The following is an 18,602-nucleotide window of genomic DNA, read 5'->3' on the forward strand; positions in this document are numbered from 1 at the left end:
TCCCAAAGGAATAGGCATTTCATTTCCCCAACACCATGCTCAGTTTTCCCCTTTCCCTAAATTTAGTATGCATTCCCTACCTATTTCTTACAGAGGCAAAACTCACCAATAGCAATCTGTTAATATCATAAAACCAACTTCACCATGTGGATATAAAAACCGATAGAATTTGGGTGGGAAAATGTCCACTTAGAGACCAGTTCTGTCTCGCTCAGCTCTAAAGTGCTGGTTTCAGCTTCCCATCTCGGAAAGCATCTCCTTGCTCTCTATCCACTGTGAGATTAGTTTGAAAAGATAACTTAAATCCTGAAAAGTCCCAGAAAGTGGTCTGACCCCAGTATCTTTAACAAGAACAGAGCTAATGGAACAACAGCCATCAGGTTTAAGATTTTTATGAAAATGTTTAATTCAACTGCTTCTTTGGAATGTGTAGTTTGGAGCTTAAGTTACAGTTCATTCTAGGTGGTTTTTATGCTACTCAGAGAATACAAATGTCATTTCAAGTTAAGGCTTCGCTGTTCATTTTGAAACAACAATTTACAAGTGTCATACATATTATCATAGAAAATAAAAATTTCTGTAAAAAAAATTTGCACAAAATTTTATGAGGGTACAAAACATGAAGCAATAAGATACCATAAAATGAGACATCTTACTACAGAAAGTCTTATAGATTTCAATAAAGAAAAAATATGTTATTTTACACCTTTAAAAATTACGAAAGAATCTAAAACAATATAAACTGAACATTTTGTAACACTGCCTTTACAAATTAATAACTTTATAAACATATAACTTTTAAATATATTTATCAGTGCAAGGTACTTTAAAATTTAAAGTTGCAGTATCATTTTTCCTTGGCTGAGGACAATGGTAAAGTCTGTTGCCTTAGAAACAAAGTCTTACTTAATGCTTTCCTCCCAGTACGATTATAACAAGTGAATAGATGCTCCTGGGAATAAAAACATTCTCTCTCTCTCTCTCTCTCTCTCTCTCTAGTGATCAATACTTTCCTGGAAAAAAGACATTCTCAATCCCATTAAACCAGGGTGAACAAGCCGTTTGTTCGGGAAGCAAAGGTGATCTCTAAGAAACATAACTGAGTTAGACCTACAGCCACACAAGGAAAGGAGAGAGCTTGGGGTTCTTGCGTACAGCTCAGCAAGACAGAAATTCACCAGCCGGAAGCTGCTCTGTGTTAAGTTATTTACCTCTTTGTGCTGTTGAGGCTTATGTCTTGCCAGCCCTAAGATAGGCTTTTTTTTTTTTTTTTTTTTTTTTCCTTTATGGGCCTTGGAAGTTTCTAGAAGCATTTATTTATTTTTTTTTTCAGAGGTTCTGCTGAATGGGTTGTTCTAAACATTTGTTTTGATTTTATGTGCCCCTTCTGCCTGGTCTTAACATAGTTTTGCCTCAGGCATCAGATTTATTGTTTATTTCTTAAATGAGCTGTTCTTTTCACTCTCCCCCTCTGATCCAATAACAAGCCAGAAGGTTCTCAGGGCTCATTATTTGGATGTAAAAATTTCAGGTCCTTTTAGACTCGGAGATTTTATTCAGTGCTTCCTGTGGCTCTTATCTGAAAGCCAGTTGGCATTCTTTTCTCTTTCAACTTATGACTTCCGTTAGACACAAACATTCATATCAAATATCAATCTAATCAGAATGGATGGGCACATGGCTTAAGGAAAAAAGATACTGTCACTTTAACCAGTTAACAAGAAACCCAAAGTTAGACTTTGGAGGACAAAGTTAGGAATTCCTCTTACTTAATTATCTTAAAACATAAAGTCTAGTAAAATTGTTCGCCATTGCCAGCAGGTTAAAGCTGCAAGGTTCATTCTAATGGCAGTGGCAAATGCTTCCATTCTAAGAGAGAGAGGAAAAACAAAAACAAAAACAAAAACAAAACAAAACAAAACAAAACAAAAAAAAAAAAAAAAAAAAACAAAGAACAGAGAAAGGAAAGAGCCAAGAGTTTACATCTGAAAATACATTCCATAGGAAAGAACAATGAGAGAGAACATTGCAGCTTTATACAAAGGGTCAAGAGATATGACATTGAACTTCAGAAAAAAGCAGAACGATCACGCCACATTGCCAGGTCTTCAGAGCCCTTGCCTTCCCAGGGTTGGCGTCGCACACTAAAATATACTTTCTTCTTAGTCAGTGGGCCACCAGGTCCGATTGAAGAGAAGGGTTTTCACCAGAAACAGAGTAGCTCATCCACGGGACACAAGGAACCAGTACAAACAAAAAGGCACTTGAGAGGACGAAGACTAGCCAGTGCCGAGGACTTTTGTGGTGCTCATCAGCGGGACACCCGGGGCCAGTAGTTTGGTGGCTGCACGGTATGGTATTCTGAGTGGAGGTCACAAACACGAGATTCAGTACAACACTGGAAAACATCAAGAAAATCTGTTGATATTGCTTGGTAAACAGAGCGGACACGCTATATGGGTACTGAGGCCACAGTACTTTGCAAACAAAATAGTCTGATTCTTTTTTTTTTTTTTTTTTTTTTTTCTGTGCTCGCCGCAGGTAGCGATGCAAAGGTGGATGTTGCCATCCCACGAAATGTAGTTAATGCTAATATGCCCTGGGCACTGGGCTACAGGTCACATGTCCATCAAAAGGGCCCACTGAACAATGCCTGGTGCCAGCATCTTGGATTTTGCAGTTTCCGAGAAGAATCCACCACAGGGTAAGGAGAGAGAGAGAAATAAAGGTGGGGGAAAAGAGGATGAACCATGAAGTCAGTCACACTTAGTCTCAACTGGCTTCTGATTACCCAAATGAAACCGAGAGAAGAAAGTGGGCTGTACACGATTCCTGTTGTCACCTCAGTCACCTGCTTGTGTCTGTGGTGACGCTCATTGAAGCTCCTGAGAAAAGCCTGGTGTGGCGTCATGGACGCCCTTCCCAGCTTACAGTGAAAGCAGAGCAAGAGTCCCGCACCTCCGCTGTCCTCCAGTGCTCCCTCCAGCGCCGTGCTTCATGCCTCTGAGTAATTACTCTGTGGGTTCAGTTTATCTTTTTTCAATTTTACTCCATCCACAAGTTCAAAGTTATAGTTCTCCAGGGCAGACAGGTTTCTTTCAGACATCCCATTGTGCCAACAAGCACAATACAGCACAACTCCGCAGACTGCACCCAGGAGCACCCCCAGGGCACTCATAGCTATGATGGTGATCAGGATGGGGTCCAGGGTCTTAAGTACATTGCCTGGCTTTCTGGAGATGTTCTTGTCACCTTCCCCTTCCTCTCCATATCCTGGGGTGCTCCCTAAGGAAGGAGAGAGACTGACTCATGAACACTGAAAGGCTACAAGTGAGTAGACAGAAAATCAGGAAAAAGGGAAGGATTTGGGAGGCATTGTTCACCTCTGTGCATGAGGAGTGGAGAAAGGCGGGGGGTGGGGTGGGGGGGGACTGTGCTGGACTGTAGAGATGGACACTGAGGTTACAACCTGAACTAAATCAGTCTAGACTGACAGATGTGTTTATATTTGAGACAAGGCCTCAAAGCCCAGGCTGGCGTTGAACTCAGCATGTAGCAGAGGATGACCTTGCATTTCTGATCCCCACTTCCTTGTTGTTAGGATTGTAGGCATGGACCACTATGCCTACTATCTATGTTGCTGTGGATTAAACTCAAAGCTTAGTGCACGCTAGGCAAGCACTCTACCAGCTGAGCTACATCCTCAGATGTGCAGGCATGAAGTTTTGTCAAATCTCCGTCACACGTTATCTAGTGTGTTTAGTGGGTAGATTCAAACATTCTCCTGACATCTGCCTGACCTCCCAGGCAGGCCTAATATGGTGCCACTATGGGATGCTGTTCCTGGTGTCCCTATGGGTTTATACACAGAAAACCATGAACACCTCTTAAACCAAAGATGATGCTAGTAATACTGAAAGAGAGACTTTTTTTCTGAATAAGTTAATGCCTACTCCTGTCATGCAGAAAGGACTGTTGCATGGACTGAGAAACAGTGTTTGTGCCAAAGAGAAGATGTTTAATAATCAGTGTCTTCACCACCCTGGTCATGCTGCTGGAGACTGTCACGCTGCTCTGCAAAGGAGTCACTAGGGATGTGTTTGCTTTAGAGTGGAACATGAGAAGTTATTAGCATGGGGGCTTTGAGCCTAATTACCTGGTGCTAGGAGCAGGACTGAAATGCTAATGGGAAGCTTGTGTGGTGTTTACTTAATGGTGCCCTGATCAACCGAGATTCCAATCAGCAAAAACTAAAAATATGAGATGGGAGTCCCTAAGCAGGGGAAAACAAGCCTTGGGGGCATATTAATACTCTCTCCCTTGATGAAAGATTGTTTTGAAACAACTTCTAATAAAGTTTACAGCTGTGTGGACTTGGAAATGTTTTAATACTTGCAACAGCACAGAGCTGTGTTTATTAATTCTCCATTTGTGACTGGCTGTACATATAGTAGGCCATATTCAATGGCGATGGATGGCAATCTTCACTGCTCATGCCAGCAGTGAATGCTGTCCAGGTCTTCTACCTGAGCACCGAGAAGTGCTGACCCAAACTACACATTTTAGAGCTAATCAAACACTCAAGGCCACCCCTAATTAGCTATGCTACTTCTGTTTCAGTCTTGCTGTCTGTCAAATGGGAGTAAGCTTGCCTTGTGCAATTGCTCTGAGGGTTCAAGACGACATGCCTTTGCTGCTTGGAGTGTGAAGTTCCTTAGTAAGTCCTGCCCTCAATGTTACCCCAGATGTGAGGCCAGGATAAGAAAACAGGACAAGATCCTCAGAGAAGGCAGGCTCCTCAAGATTCTGCCTGGGAGGTGAACAGGCACAAGAATTTGTTGGCTTCAAGTGACTACATGAATAGTCTCCACAATTTTCCGTTTTGTGATTTTTGTTTCAGGCAGGGAGGAATGGGGCATACTCACTCCTGGGAGTGCAACCTCACAGTGGCACCCCCAACTTCCTATCAGCTAGGGGCAGACAAAGATCCAATCCACACCCACTCCCCTAAGCACAGGGTCCCATTTTCTCTGAGCTGCCTGGCCATACTAGCGTTTTAAGATTCCAGAGACATTTCTGTACAAACAGCAAAGCCACAAGAAAGTAAAGAGGTTGGTGAGTGAGATGAATTTACCTGTTTCATCAATTTTAATTTCCGTGATCTTTTTATCCAGGTCTGTTGGTTCTGACAAGAAAATGAAGCGATGTTTACATTACCAATAAAATAAATCCGATATGATAAGCACCTACTGCAATGGAAACCTTCCAACCTTTCTGCTGGGCTTCCGTAGTTTAGGTCACAAAGTGTTCCTTTACGTGACTCAGAAATGCTATTAAAACACTGTGAAGGGCAGACGGACAGGTTTTGGCGTGTGGAACGTGAAAGAACGATGAAAATGAGAGACACAAATGGGAATGGATCCATCACTATGAGGCTGTAGGAGGCTGATAGCTGCTTCCTACTGTTGGTGTGTGCTAAACTAACTTTTGAAATAGCGCAATGGCTCTTTGAGCCAGGAAAGTTCTTCCGGTGCTTTATCAGAAATAAGTAAAATAAAATTTTATGGACAAAGTGGAGCCTTAGGGCTGGGTACAGCCCTGAGTCCTGTATCCCTGAATTTAAAATCTTGTGTTATACATAATAAGTACTTTAGTAAATCTGTACATATGAATGGTTCATCTGCAGTTGGTACTAATAGATCCTATGACTAGATTGTTCAATAAGATATATTTAGTGAATAATTATATAATTATGTACATATGCATATGAAGGCCAGAGGTTGAAATCAAGTATCATTTCTCAATTTCTTTTCATCTAAGTTTTTGAGACAGTGGACCTGGAGCTCACTGATTCAGGTAGATTGGTCAGCCCATGAGCTCCAGGGCTCTACCTGTGACTGCCTCCCCAGTGCTGAGGTTCTGTGTGTGTGCTCCTGTGCCTGGGTCCTAGGGATCCAGCTCATGTCTTCAGCTTGTATCACCAGCCCTTTTAGACCACTCTTTATTGGTTCATCTAAGTAGGCCAAAGCCATTAAAGGAAAAAGCTCACAAGCCAGCGTCCATTTAATTCAATGTACAACTTGGCACATTGCTCCGTATATAGAACCCAGCCAGATAGAACTTAATGGCCTGAACTGAGTTTATCTTTTTGTTTTCATTCATGGAATTTGCTTTTCTATCCCTGAAACATCCCCTTCTTAGTCTCAATTTGGGAGAGGAACACAGTATTACACATACTGGGTTAACTATTGGAAATATACATTCGAATTACCAGATAGCCATAGTAATGAGTCATTTGAAAAAAAAAAAACAAAAAAAAACCAATGTCAGCCAAACTATTAAACTGTATCATTTTGTGAAACTGCTGGATAGGATGGCATTGAAGAGGTTTCCTAATGTAGAATGAAAAGCAGATCATTATTCACTGTTGTTCTTTTTCAGTTTCTTCAATGACGGTATCAAACTATTTCCCATTTAAGGATTACATATATTCAATGTGTTATATAATAAAAGACGTGTAAGTTGTGGAAATGACCAAAAACCCATTCCAGCCAACAGGCCTCCTTTGTCTTCAATTGGCCCAGCAGGCTTATTCCATTCTGTTATAATTAACAGCCTATTATGTAATGATGTATAACAAAAGTTTCAGTGTAGCAAATGGAGCCTAAGACTAATTACTGTGCTATTACATTGTCATTAGTGATGATATTTGTAATTATGGATCAAGAACTGGGATGAATTGGCTTTCTATGTCTGACTTTCATGTGTGGATTGTACAAGGTCATCATGACAACCCTGTTAGGCAGATCTCTGAATCGCCAAGTCACATTAGCTAGCGGCAGAGTCAGAAGCATCTACTTATTTACACTACAGTGATGAATGTTAGTGTCTGTGACTGATTGGCAATGTAACACTAATTCAATTCTCTGCGATAAACATGTCCGAAGACCCACTGTTTTGTTTCCACACTCAGATATCAGAATGGTCCAGATGTCTGTGTGTTCTACTCACCATCAAAATGTTTCCATATGCCAGATATGACATGTAAGCTACAGTCTTTAGATTCTGGAGGCATCAATCAGACTTTCTAGGTGACTAGGTTAAATGACGAAGTAAGTGAAGATGAACTGGCCCACTTCTATGCCCTGCTTACATGTGAATTCTGGTCTAAGACAAGGCAAAGTCCATCACTTGTTAAGAACCCTGCAGGGAAAAGACTTTTTTCATCCTTACTTGCACAGTCCTCCTGAGATATGTGGTTGTTAATACTGATGTCATCCACAGCGATCCCACCAAGGTTTCCTTTCCCGATTTCACCTTCAAAAATAACCTGAAAAAATGAAATGGTTTTCACAATATTTTAAAGTTCTGTCTTCAACATCAATATTTACAAACACTCTCTCAATTGAAGCTTTGCCATAAGTTCATGAGACTGCATGCAAGTTAAATTCATGAGCTTGCACAAAAGTTAAACACATGAGATTGCATATAGACACAGCAGAGTTACTCAATCTTCCCTATCATGGCAGAGATGATTCAAACCTCTGTTCACATTCATTTTTCATAAGACAAACTTTAAAAAGGAAGAAATATTTAAGTGAGAGGGATGGTATTTGTGACATCTTGGAAATGAGTTATGCTGAAGGATTTTTCCCTTTCCCTGCTGCCATCTAAGAGACAATGAGATCTGTCACCAAGACAAACATCAGAGAGGCAACAGTTCAGGGTGGTAAGGAGTTTCACACATTATCCCACTGTCCTGCAGCCACAGCCCTCCCTTTGTGGAAGGGCTCTTACCTGATACAGTTTCAGAGATTTGTGCAGCAAGACACGTCCTTCTTTCCAGTGGTCTCCTTGGTGCCCAACCACCATCCAGACTAGCTGATCATATTCCTCTGGCTTCTGGTAGCGCAGTTTGACCCTCAGTGTGCCGACATGGGAGCCAGACATGTGATACCAGAAGGTCATGCAGTGGGCAGAGCTCTGGGAATAGACCACAGGGCTCACCAGGCGGGCTACTTTGCCCTTCTGATTTTCATCAGCTTGGGAATAGATGAAGTTGCCATCTCCTGCTGAGGCAAAACTCTGTATCAGGGAAACCAGCAAAATCTATAGTACTTCCCTCTCTCTCCTGTCAAGTACTACCCATACAAACATTTTCCTGGGTGGGACCAAAAAACCAAGCAGCCTGTGGAAATAATAGATGCAATTATTGCGAACCCCATAGGCGCTGGTGTCCCTGCTCTAAGAGGCTTTGAATGGACTTTGGGTACTATTTACCTGGATCATGGTATCACGGTGAACCAGCATACAAATTTTATATGTTTTTATACTATCAAAGCTAGACTATAAACAGAGTCTGTCTCCAGACTTTGCGGAAAGTTTCAGCACATCCATGTATGCTCAGATACCCTGGGCATTAGCTAAGATGTCAATCACTGGGAAGAAAATCTGCTGGCTGCTAAATGTGGCTTGTTGATATTGCACTTTTCCAAATGATACAGTTATATATTCTTGTGTGTGTGACTGTGTGTGTGTATGCATGTGTTTGTGTGCACGCATGTATTCAGGAGCTCATACTGTGCATGTAGAAGCTAGAGGAAAGCCTTGGGTATTATTTTTCAGAGGCTACTCTTTGTTTGTTGAGACAGCCTCAATAGCTTACAACTCCACAAACAGTATGGGCTTGCTGGCCAGCAAGCTTCGGGGAAACACCTGTCCCCAGGGCTAGGGAGACAAGTCTATGCCACCACACCTTTTTCAAACATGGATTCTAGGGATTGAATCCTTGTGTTTACAAAGCAAGAACTTTTCCCCCCATCTGAGCCATCTCACTAATCTCTACACATCTTTAGAAATTGTTCTTATTTTCCATTCTGTTTATGTTAATGGTCTATGGATTTCTCAACTGTGCCCAAGAATTTGATTCTCACCTGAGAGCCTGCTTTTGTTTGCTGGGCTTCTGGTCCAAAGAGAAGCAAGTCTGTATTTCTAAGGCTCATTTGAACATGCTGTTTTGGCAATGGAGATGTTGTGGCGCCATGAGGACTTGCTGTTGGCTCTGCTTTAATCACCCCCAGTGGGAACATTTGTTCTTGCTTCCACCTGGTCTAAACACACAACTTGTGGGCCACCTTTTGCTCTATGAATAGGAATCACAAACTTGCACACCTTGCCTGATGTAACTGGAAATATGATGTGACGGCCAGGTCTTAGAGGGCGGCAGGGTGTTTCCTTCATGGCCCCACAGACTTGCAAACCTGTGAGGTACCTTTTCACTGTGCATGTGAGGGCATGTCCTCAGGCTTGGTTTCAGTAGTATCTGAGTATCTAATTGTCTCAGTAGGCAGCTCTCTTCCCTTACTGGGCAATCAACCTCAGCTCTCACAGATGCTCTTATTAAGTCAGTGAATGGAGCCATAAGGAAGGGTGGACACAGGTCACTGCTCCAGATGTGTGTGAGCCACTACAGGGCATTTCCTTCTGCCCTTGTGGGGCGTGTACCCTCAGTGCCTGCTGACTCTGGTACTCCTGGGTTTCTCTTATTCCCCTGCCAAGACCTGGTGTCTGTCTTTGTGACAATATCATTGCCTCAGTGAGTGGCAGGTTGGTCCACTGAGATGCACAGGGAAAACCTACACCTGTCCTGTGCCTGCCTCCTGATTGATCCTTTGGGAAAAATACCAAAGTCAGAATGTTGAAGGGAGGAAACAGATTATGTGGTCCGTACTCTGCCACCAGTCTAACTGCTGCACATGAAGCTTTTATCCCAACTACACTCTGGTACTATCTCTCAGAGAAATTTCCTTTGATCTCCTGAGTTATAATTACATGCGAGTCTATGTGTGTGCATGATGCATGTGTGTGTGGGGGGGGGCAGTAATGTATGGTGGGCATTCCTCAACCACTTTCCCACTTCGTTTTAAGACTAGTCTCTCTGTGAATCTTGAGTCCCTGATTTGGTTAGACTGGCTAACCATCAGCCCCAAAGACCCTCTAGTCTCCCCAACAGTGGGATTATAGGTGCACAGGCCATGCCCGGCTTTTATGTAGGCGCTGGAGATCTCAATTCACATCCTCCTGTCTTCATGACAGGCACTCTCCTGTAGAACCATCTCCCTGAACCGACGGGGTTCTCGTTTACGCTCACTGCACACCTGCCACTGAGCACCCTACAGCCACACTGTGATGGCTTCCACCTGCTACTAGACACCAGGCCCTCCTCTTTAGCCTCCCTCAGCATCCACAGACATTATGGGTTTAAAAAGTTCATGTTCAAGTCCTTTGGACTTTTGAATTCAACAAGCTTCAGATAGAAAGTACTGCAAATTATGTCCATACTGAAAAAACACCAATTTTCTCCTAAAAAACACACAATAAGGAGTCACACAGCATTTTTATTATATTAGGTATTATAATTAAAATGTAAATCTTTTTATCTGAAGGTAAATGTAGGTAGGTTTTATGCAAACATCGTGCCATTTAAGGTGAGACACATATGGGAGCTAATTGTACCTATATTTCCAGTGCTGAGCACAGCAGCTGCAGATAAACAGCCTGCTTCAACAACATTTGTTCAAAGCTGGAGTTGTTTATAAAGAGGTCCACAGATCCATTTCTATAGTCAAGGGCACAAAACACAGTGGGGTTCTTGTACATTCAAAAAAATTTAAAAAAAAAATTTTTACTTAAGCAGTAATACTTTTAAAATGCTTCAACGTTTAATTTGTAAAGTTTCAAATATCATTAGCATTACTTTTAAGAAGCGGTTTCACTATGCAGCCTGGGCTGGCCTTGAACTTGTGTCTTCATGCTAAGGGCTAGGAATCTAGCGAGCAGCACTGTGCCTAGCTTCCAAGTATTATTAGAAAGTGCAGGGCTGGAGTTATAGCTCAGTTTGTACAGAGCTTGCCTAGCATGCATGAAGCCCTGGGCTCATTCTCCAGCACCATATAAATCTGGGTGTGGTGGCATATGCCTATAACCCTAGCCCTCCAAGATAGAGGCAGGAGGATTAGAAACTCAAGGTTGTCATCAGCTAAAAGTGAGAATTTAAGACCACCTCTGGCATGAATGAGTCTTGTCTCAAAAAAAAAAAAAAAAAGTCAATATCCAGTGAAAACCCAAGTTCATGAGAGTTAGCAGGTGGGGGCTACTTTCATTTAGATTGCTCCTTGTACACACATTCCTACCTTTTCCTTGCCAGGCATGCCTACCTCTCCCAGATGATCACATTTCTCTCATGCAATGGGAGGCTCTTTCTAATTAAGGCAGAGCCAACTGCCAGTCAGTCTCAGTGGCCGGGAAAACAAAGGAGCCACGTAGTCCGAAGGAATCACCCTTCTCTATCTACTGCGAATCCAAGAAATGTATTCTTCTTCTGATTCTCCAGTGCACAAAGCACTGCTGTTTCCCTTTCAGACATTCTATCAGATTCTGGGTCGGGAACTGTGTCTTCGTTTTCTCAGTTAGCACTCCACTTCTTTGAGCCTTTTAGCTTTTGTTTCTGGCTAACGTAGCTTTTCACCCCCTTTGAATGTCAGGTCCTACTGAGCCATTTCACTTCACTCTGCATCCATTTTTCCACCATTACTGCCTTCATCTCAGCTAATTGCATTTAGTTAATCTGATGCCATTTATGTGTACAGCGCCATTTACAGTCAAAGTATTTTAAGTTTTCTAAAACCGCTTGTCTTAAGATTCAATGGAAAGTGTCTCGGAATTGAAGGAGTCCAATTTTATCCAATTTCCTTGTCACTCTCATTAGGAAAGGAGGTAGCTGTGGCAGAAAGAGGCCTCTTCATCACAGAAAAGTGAGTGGCAGTATGGGAAAGAGGTGGGGTACCTTGTACCCATCTGGAAGTCCATAAACCAGCCACCCCCAGAGCTGGCATGTGGAAATTTAGGGCTACTTCAGCACCCTAAACACTTAATTTAGGAGTCTTTTCATGGGGTGCTACTGAATACAATTCAGGAGTGTGGTGTGAGGTGGGGTGTGTGGGGAACACAGTGAGTACAGCTGTCTGTACTCGTTCCATTCCCAGCCACCTGGTCATGCGCTGCTGCAGAGTCTGGGAGGCTGCAGTCACTGAGGAGGCATGCTTGCATACAAAGAGACACTGGGCACTAGTGTGTCTTTTCTGAGACACGATCTCACATGGCCATGCAGGCCTGGAACTCCGTATGTAGCCAAGATGGCCCTGAACTTCAGATCCTCCGGTTTGCCCCTCCTGAGTACTAGGATTGCAGGCATGTCTCATGCCTGGTTTTAAGCTGTTTTGTTCCCTACTACTGAAAATGGTTAAAGTTGTCCTTAGTAAAAGTCTGGAAAAACTAGAATGAATTTGAGTTCACTGAATATGCCTAACGTTGACGTTGGTAAAAGTAAGCATGGCTCTCCCATCCTTTCTCACTTTGTTTTTGAGGGAGGCTAACCAGTGGTCAGACTCAGTCAGAATTTCTATTCTTGCCCCAAGCCTCTCTCCACTGAGGAAAGAATCCTTGAGAATTCCAGAAAACAAACCCACCAGTGAATGCTTCTAGTATTGCTTCTCACCCGTATAAAGCTACAGCTGTCAGGAACTGTCCCTGGTAACCAAAGGTGTGCCTAGCACGGAGCCGTGGCAGCACTCTTACCTGTGTGGTCCTGAATGGGCCCTGTCTTGCTGGTCAGCACACTCCACTTGAGCTGTGCGTGGCTGTCATGCTCCCAGTGGCAGAATGTCTTGTGAGAACCCCAGCCAAACTCACAGTTAAAGCCGTATGTTGGGAACTCTTCAGTGGGGAAGGACAGACAGACACAAAGGGAGAATTAACCACCAGCATCAGGAAGGCCATTAATATTCTCCTGGGAAACATTCTTTGAAAGATAATTCCATATTTGTTCCAAAGCTATAGGAAACCCACAAAACCCATGATTACCAAGAAACTAACAGACACATGAACAACTCACAATGTTTGTGAAGTCACATTTAATATTATCATTTTTTTGTTAAACTTTAAAAAGGTTAGGGTTGCCCATCAAATTGGGTTTATGTAAGGCTTCCGGGAAGGCTACTTTCCAAGTTTTACATGTGATTTGGGCATCAGTGGCATTTTCCCTGTTTTGCACAACAGCCAACATGAAAGGTAATCTTATTGAGGATGAACCATCAACATTGATATCCATCAATGAAAGGATTCTTATTAGAGATTGGTTGTAAGGCTCCAAAGCTGGGATGTGCCTTGGCAGGAAGCCTGGCCCTGAAATCCCTTCTCATCACACCAGCTGATGAACCAAGACTTGTGTCAGGGAGGAATGACTGAAGCGTTTTGCTGAGATTATTTTTTTTTTCTTCTGTGCTTTCCACAAGGTCAATTAATTTCAGAATAAATCCTTTCTTTAGTGAATTTCTAAATTTGCATATAAATTGTTCACTCCACTTAAAACCTCAATTTGAGGTCATATAAAGCCCCAACTCATTTAAACATCGACCCTTCAGAAATACTTTAAAAATTTTTCCAAATGCTGTCTTTGGAAGCTGAAAGCATAAATGGGTTTGTAGGAAGGCGTCTGACCTCAGTTCTCTTTAACCCCAAAGTCTTTCATATATTCCACCGGTTCTATGAAAGGCCCTCGAGTTTGTAAGTACTGAAAAAAAGAAAAACAAAAACAAAAAAACAGTGATAGTAGAGTGTTGTTTGGCAGGAGTAGGAGTCAGCAGAGGCTAAAAACTATTCCAAAGATGAGATCATTCATTGTGCCTTCCTGTCCCCACGCAGAACAAGCCTGAGACTAGGCGTCCACAAGATGGAAGTATTGAGTCAGACAGAGCTGCATCAGGGCGGTCTGCCCAACTCAAGTGGAGTCTAAAAAGAGTTGCTGCGTAAAAATAAAGGAAAGCCTGCTATTATGGGATGTCTTAGGGTCAGGCGGAGAGCAGGTCTCCTTTTGAGCATTTCTTTAATTTCCCCAAGTGTTTAACACAAAGTTCTTCTATTGCTCTTTCAGTTCTCTCCAGTGCCCCTCCCCCCATTAACAATATAGGGAGGGATTTTAATAGGAAGATTTAGTAAATAGATAAGGACGATTTGCTTTGCATGTTTTGGTTTTCAAGTGCAAATGTCGGATTTTGTAAGGAACTCACCATCTGAATAATCAGAAGGAAGTGAGATGTAAGTCCTTATAATAAAGAGGTAAGGTGACCACCCAAAGGGTGGGCAGAGCTGTTCCAAAAGAGAAGTTGATCACGTGAAGTGTTCATTGTGCGCATGCTCAGCTAATGCAAAAGGATAGCTTGAGTGTCAAAGGAGAGGGGCTTTTCTTGTGTAAGATACTAAAGCATAAACTGGGACTTTATAAGGCTCAAAAAAAAAAAAAAATCTCTCCTGAAGTTACTGCCCTTGGGTAGCAAAACTGACTTTTGCAGATGACATGGTCAACATCCTTGCCCTGAATGTACTATTGTGCAATTTCATGGTAGGAAATGCTGATGTGAAAGTGTGAGGTTTGGACTTTTTTTTTTTCCTTCAGTCTGTTTTGTAAGATATTCAAGAGGGCGGAAAGCCTTCACATAGCTAACACATAAACTTTGCTCCACGGTCCAAAAAAATATCACACCGTGCATACACTATGTTGGCTAACATTTTGATGGCATCATAAAGCTTATGAACTTGGTGTTTTAGCAGTGACTAGGACAAGAAGAAAGATGCTCCTCATATTGCCCTTCTCCTAGTGGGTAGCAGGCCACTTTCTTCTCCCAGTGGCCTGGCCAGTCCTAGAATTTAACTAGGGATCTACCTTTACATTGTATTGAACCTTCTTGACTTCTTGTCCTGTTTTAATAGCTTATGCCCATCTAATTCATTTTTTTTAATGAATGCATTTTAGAGGGGCAGGAATCTGGTTTGCAGAATGTGTAGCTCAGTGCTGACAATTCAAGCCCAGATACAAAGGCGACAGAACATTTGTAGAGGGTGAAAGAACACTGCAAAGGGATCAGGAAAGAATAATAAAAGAGGGAGAGAGGAAGCAAATAAAGTCAAGTGGAGGAAAGATACAAAGATATAAGGACACTGACAGCTAAGCTTTTAAATTATTACCCAGATCCTGGAGTTGTGCGCAGTTCTCATTAAATTCAATAGTAATAATTGGACTAAATCCCTTCTTAAAAATAGCAGGAAACAATATTCTGAGCTTAAAGCAATTTATGGCCTCTGTGAGCAAATGGCAGCTGTGCTGCTGAACTGATCTTGCCTGCAGTTGAGTCATTAAGCACAGGATGTAAGCAAGGACTTAATTTTCAAGTCAAGGCTCCTGTCTAGTATGATCACAGCTTAGACATCAGCTGGGCCTAAAGTTCAAGCAAGCAGGGTACGGAAGCCCACACAATCATAAGTCACCAACCTACTGTGAGCTGCTGTGGTGATGTAAAAAGACCCTCAAGGGTGAAAGTCCTCTGCAAAGAGAACTGCATTAAACAGGGGTCTTGGCACTTTCTGCCCAAGCATCAACAGCCTTTTATGCCTCTGATGACAACCTAGGCAATATGAATATTGAATTCCTGCTGAGCTTATTATATTGTTAAGAATCCTTAAAAATGAACTCTCCCCACCCTTTCCTCTCTGTGTTTGTGTGCAGAGATCTACCTGCTAATGCATGTGTGTGTGTCAGAGGCCAATCTCAGATGCCATTCTTCAAGCACCATCCATATTGTTTTTTATGATAGGCTTTCACTGGGTCCGGGAACTTGCCCAGTAGGCTAGGCCTGCAAAGCCACTGTGATCTGCTTGTCTCCACTTCCACGATTGCTCCATATGCCCTGATTTCTACATGCTCCTCAAGCTTGCTTTTACTCATTGAGCTGTCCCCTCAGCCCTCAAAACATAAATTCTGTTTAGTTTTAACTGCTCAGGAAAATAGAATTTTGATGAAGACTTAGGGCCTGTCTGCTGTCACCTGTGAAGTGTGGGAAGCCTGAGTGCATCAAAGTTTAGGTGTGGCCATCCTAAGCTTGAGCTGGACCTCTGTCTGGAAGTCCCTGTGAGGTCCATGCAGTGACCTAACCAGAAGGTTATAGTGAATGGATATCTTTCAAAGGTCACACAGTTCATGACCCTCCAGAGAGGAGGCAGAGACCAGATTCATAAATCAGATAATGGAATAAACAAGAGGCCATATGCACATTGTCTACCTCTATGCTCAGCTGGGCTGTCTGAACCAGTCTTGTCTAGATAGTGATAACAACAGGTCCCACTGATTCATGCTCTGTACACCTGCCCTCTGACTTCAGAAGACCCTGAGAGAGGGCTGACAGGCCCCTGTTTATAAGACCTTCACAAGAACAACCTAGAGGTCCCGTGAAAGCAACTGTGTTGCCAAAACCACACCTGGTTTGGCCACCATGACCTTCAATTTCATTCCTTTCAAAGATACCTATGCTCTTTTAATAGGTGAGACGTTAGATGAATGAAGAAAAGGAGCTCAGTACTTCAGAGTGGTCCTAATCATTTCTGGCAAGAGAAGAAACTAGAAGAGCTGTTAAAACGTATGTGGTATCATCAGAACTTCACTTGCTTTGTCCTCTTCCTGGTTCTAGAGGGACAAAGACAGCCACAGTCACACAGTCCCATTTCCGGGAAGCCCCACTAAGGACATGCAGACCAGGGCTTTACTCCTTGTAATAGCCTGGTGAGAGTGAGATATTTGCTAAGAGACACGTGGCTGCTTCCCTTTGTCATCACACTACTAAAGCAATGTTGGAATTTCCCACACATCTCATGCTGGGGGTGAAAGGCCTGGGCCAGCCAGAGGGAGAACTTGATCTCTGGGAAGACTTCACACGGGCTGATGGCATACCTCTTGCTTCTATTTAAACATAAATGGCATGCCAGAATCTCTAAGATGGAGTTCAGGGTCACTGGGCCTCTTCCCAATGTGTCTGCATTGAATAAATTGTCTTTCTCTGCTTGTTGCTATTACTTGTTTGTTTGAATGACCTGTTGAGGATGGGTGACCAAACCTAGCTTGTTAGGGCTGCTAGGGCCTGGGCTCAGAGCCTAGCAACATGCCAGGCTACAGCCCCTAAACTCAAATTATAATCTAGGAAGGTATGAACATTTGGGGGATTTAGGTGACTGTTCCTCTGCCTAATGTCTGAGGGGTTTTAGGCTATGTGGAAGCAAGCATTTTGTCAGTTGACTTCCAGAAAACTAGGGGAAAGTTCCATAGAAGTTTGCCTTGCGGTTTAATCAGGTCAATGGTAGCAGTGGCCTTTAAGGAAGCATGCTAATTAGGGCAGTCCTTTCTAGTCCTCTCTGAGGCAGTCACAGTATGGAGGAAACATTGATACACACCACACGGTCCATTAATAAATGACTGCAGAGGCCAAGCCTGGATGAACTTCAATAAAGGAAATGGAAGAATCTGGAAAGCTGACCCTCTCACCTTCCTCTAATGATTAACTCCAAAGTCTTTAAAAAAAAAAAAAAACAAACGCTCTGGTTGCTTATACAACTGCTTCCCTTCATGTGAGTCTGTGGGGAAGAATGCCACAGAATAGTAACAGAAAACAAAAGCGGGCAGCCTTTGATAACCCGCACTGTTGGTGCACAGAGTCCTTGGGTTTTCCTCTGAGCTGGAGGAAAAGGGGCTGCTCCCAGGGTGCTTCCCTGCCCAGGCACAGTGTAAACCTTGGTTTCCTGAGCCAGTCTCGTGACACACCCACTGTAAGCACTGTTGTAAAACTGCCAACTCTGTGGCAGGCGCAACAGACAAACTTTGCGCCTCTTGATTTTGCAGAATGGTGATGAAAATAAATAGTTAGGCTGTGGCTTGTGAGATTTCCTTCTTCTAGTTTGCAAACACAGGCCACATCAGAGCTGTGCTGCAATTAAACAAAGTATGTCTCTCAGTTCCCTGGGGGGTAGCTGGGACTTGTCATTCGGCACTGACTGATGAGAAAAGGAACCTTGTTTGCTGGGGCTTACTGGGGACCAACAGCATGTGGCCTTTACAGCTTTCCCGCTCTCCTGGTCTTTGGAGCCCCTGAAGCCAGAAAGTGCGGCAACGCTGCTTTGAGAGTGGGATTAGAAGGGACGCATGGGATCTAGACACCTGAGGTTTTGGTACCTGATTGAATGGTGCTGTCTATAATGGTTGGCTTCTCTGTGGCCAGGACAGTGGCGCCTCCTGAAAAATAAGAGCAGTAGCATGCCAAAATAAGGAAACAGAGGTAGCGTGCAATAATGTTACACGTTCACAGACTGACACGCCCCACAAGAATTCTCACTGTCGTTCCTGCCGGGATCGATCGTATTTGACTGATACTTGGTCCACCACAACACCTAATTCAAAAACATCACTATAAAATTGTCTTATTTTAATTTTAGGCACATTTTGTATACGTTTACATGTGTGTGCAGACTCACACACATGTGCAGGGGCATGTGGACGCCAGAGGACAGTCTGAGGTGTCACACTCAGGAGTGTTACTTCCCCCCTTAGAGCAGGGTCACAGTAGGGTGGACGGCTGGCTGGTGAGTCCCAGGGACACAGCACCGCGCAACACAGCACTCCAAGCTGCCGCTACGCTCAGCTGTCGGTGGGGTCCAGGAGCTGACTT

At 43.1% G+C, this 18,602-nt stretch overlaps 1 protein-coding gene across 5 annotated transcripts in view; it reads right to left on the reverse strand.

The window, feature by feature from the left end:
* Positions 1 to 376: 376 nt before the first annotated feature.
* Positions 377 to 18,602, reverse strand: part of Nrp1 (neuropilin 1) — a 142,262-nt gene continuing 124,036 nt past the window's right edge. For 3 of the 5 annotated variants that reach the window (XM_055617557.1, XM_055617558.1, XM_055617556.1), the window contains exons 13-18: positions 18,110 to 18,169; positions 12,637 to 12,774; positions 7,798 to 8,069; positions 7,234 to 7,330; positions 5,135 to 5,185; positions 377 to 3,285 (exon numbers count right to left, since the gene is read on the reverse strand). In XM_055617557.1, the coding sequence (XP_055473532.1) occupies positions 2,996 to 3,285; positions 5,135 to 5,185; positions 7,234 to 7,330; positions 7,798 to 8,069; positions 12,637 to 12,774; positions 18,110 to 18,169 (908 nt within the window). In that variant the 3' untranslated portion in view covers positions 377 to 2,995. The remainder of the gene's footprint in view (positions 3,286 to 5,134; positions 5,186 to 7,233; positions 7,331 to 7,797; positions 8,070 to 12,636; positions 12,775 to 18,109; positions 18,170 to 18,602) is intronic. The other 2 variants (XM_055617559.1, XM_055617560.1) reach the window with 2 other exon arrangements.

The sequence above is a fragment of the Psammomys obesus genome, unplaced genomic scaffold (assembly GCF_907164565.1).
Source record: "Psammomys obesus unplaced genomic scaffold, mPsaObe1.curated_primary_1811, whole genome shotgun sequence".
NCBI lineage: Eukaryota > Metazoa > Chordata > Mammalia > Rodentia > Muridae > Psammomys > Psammomys obesus.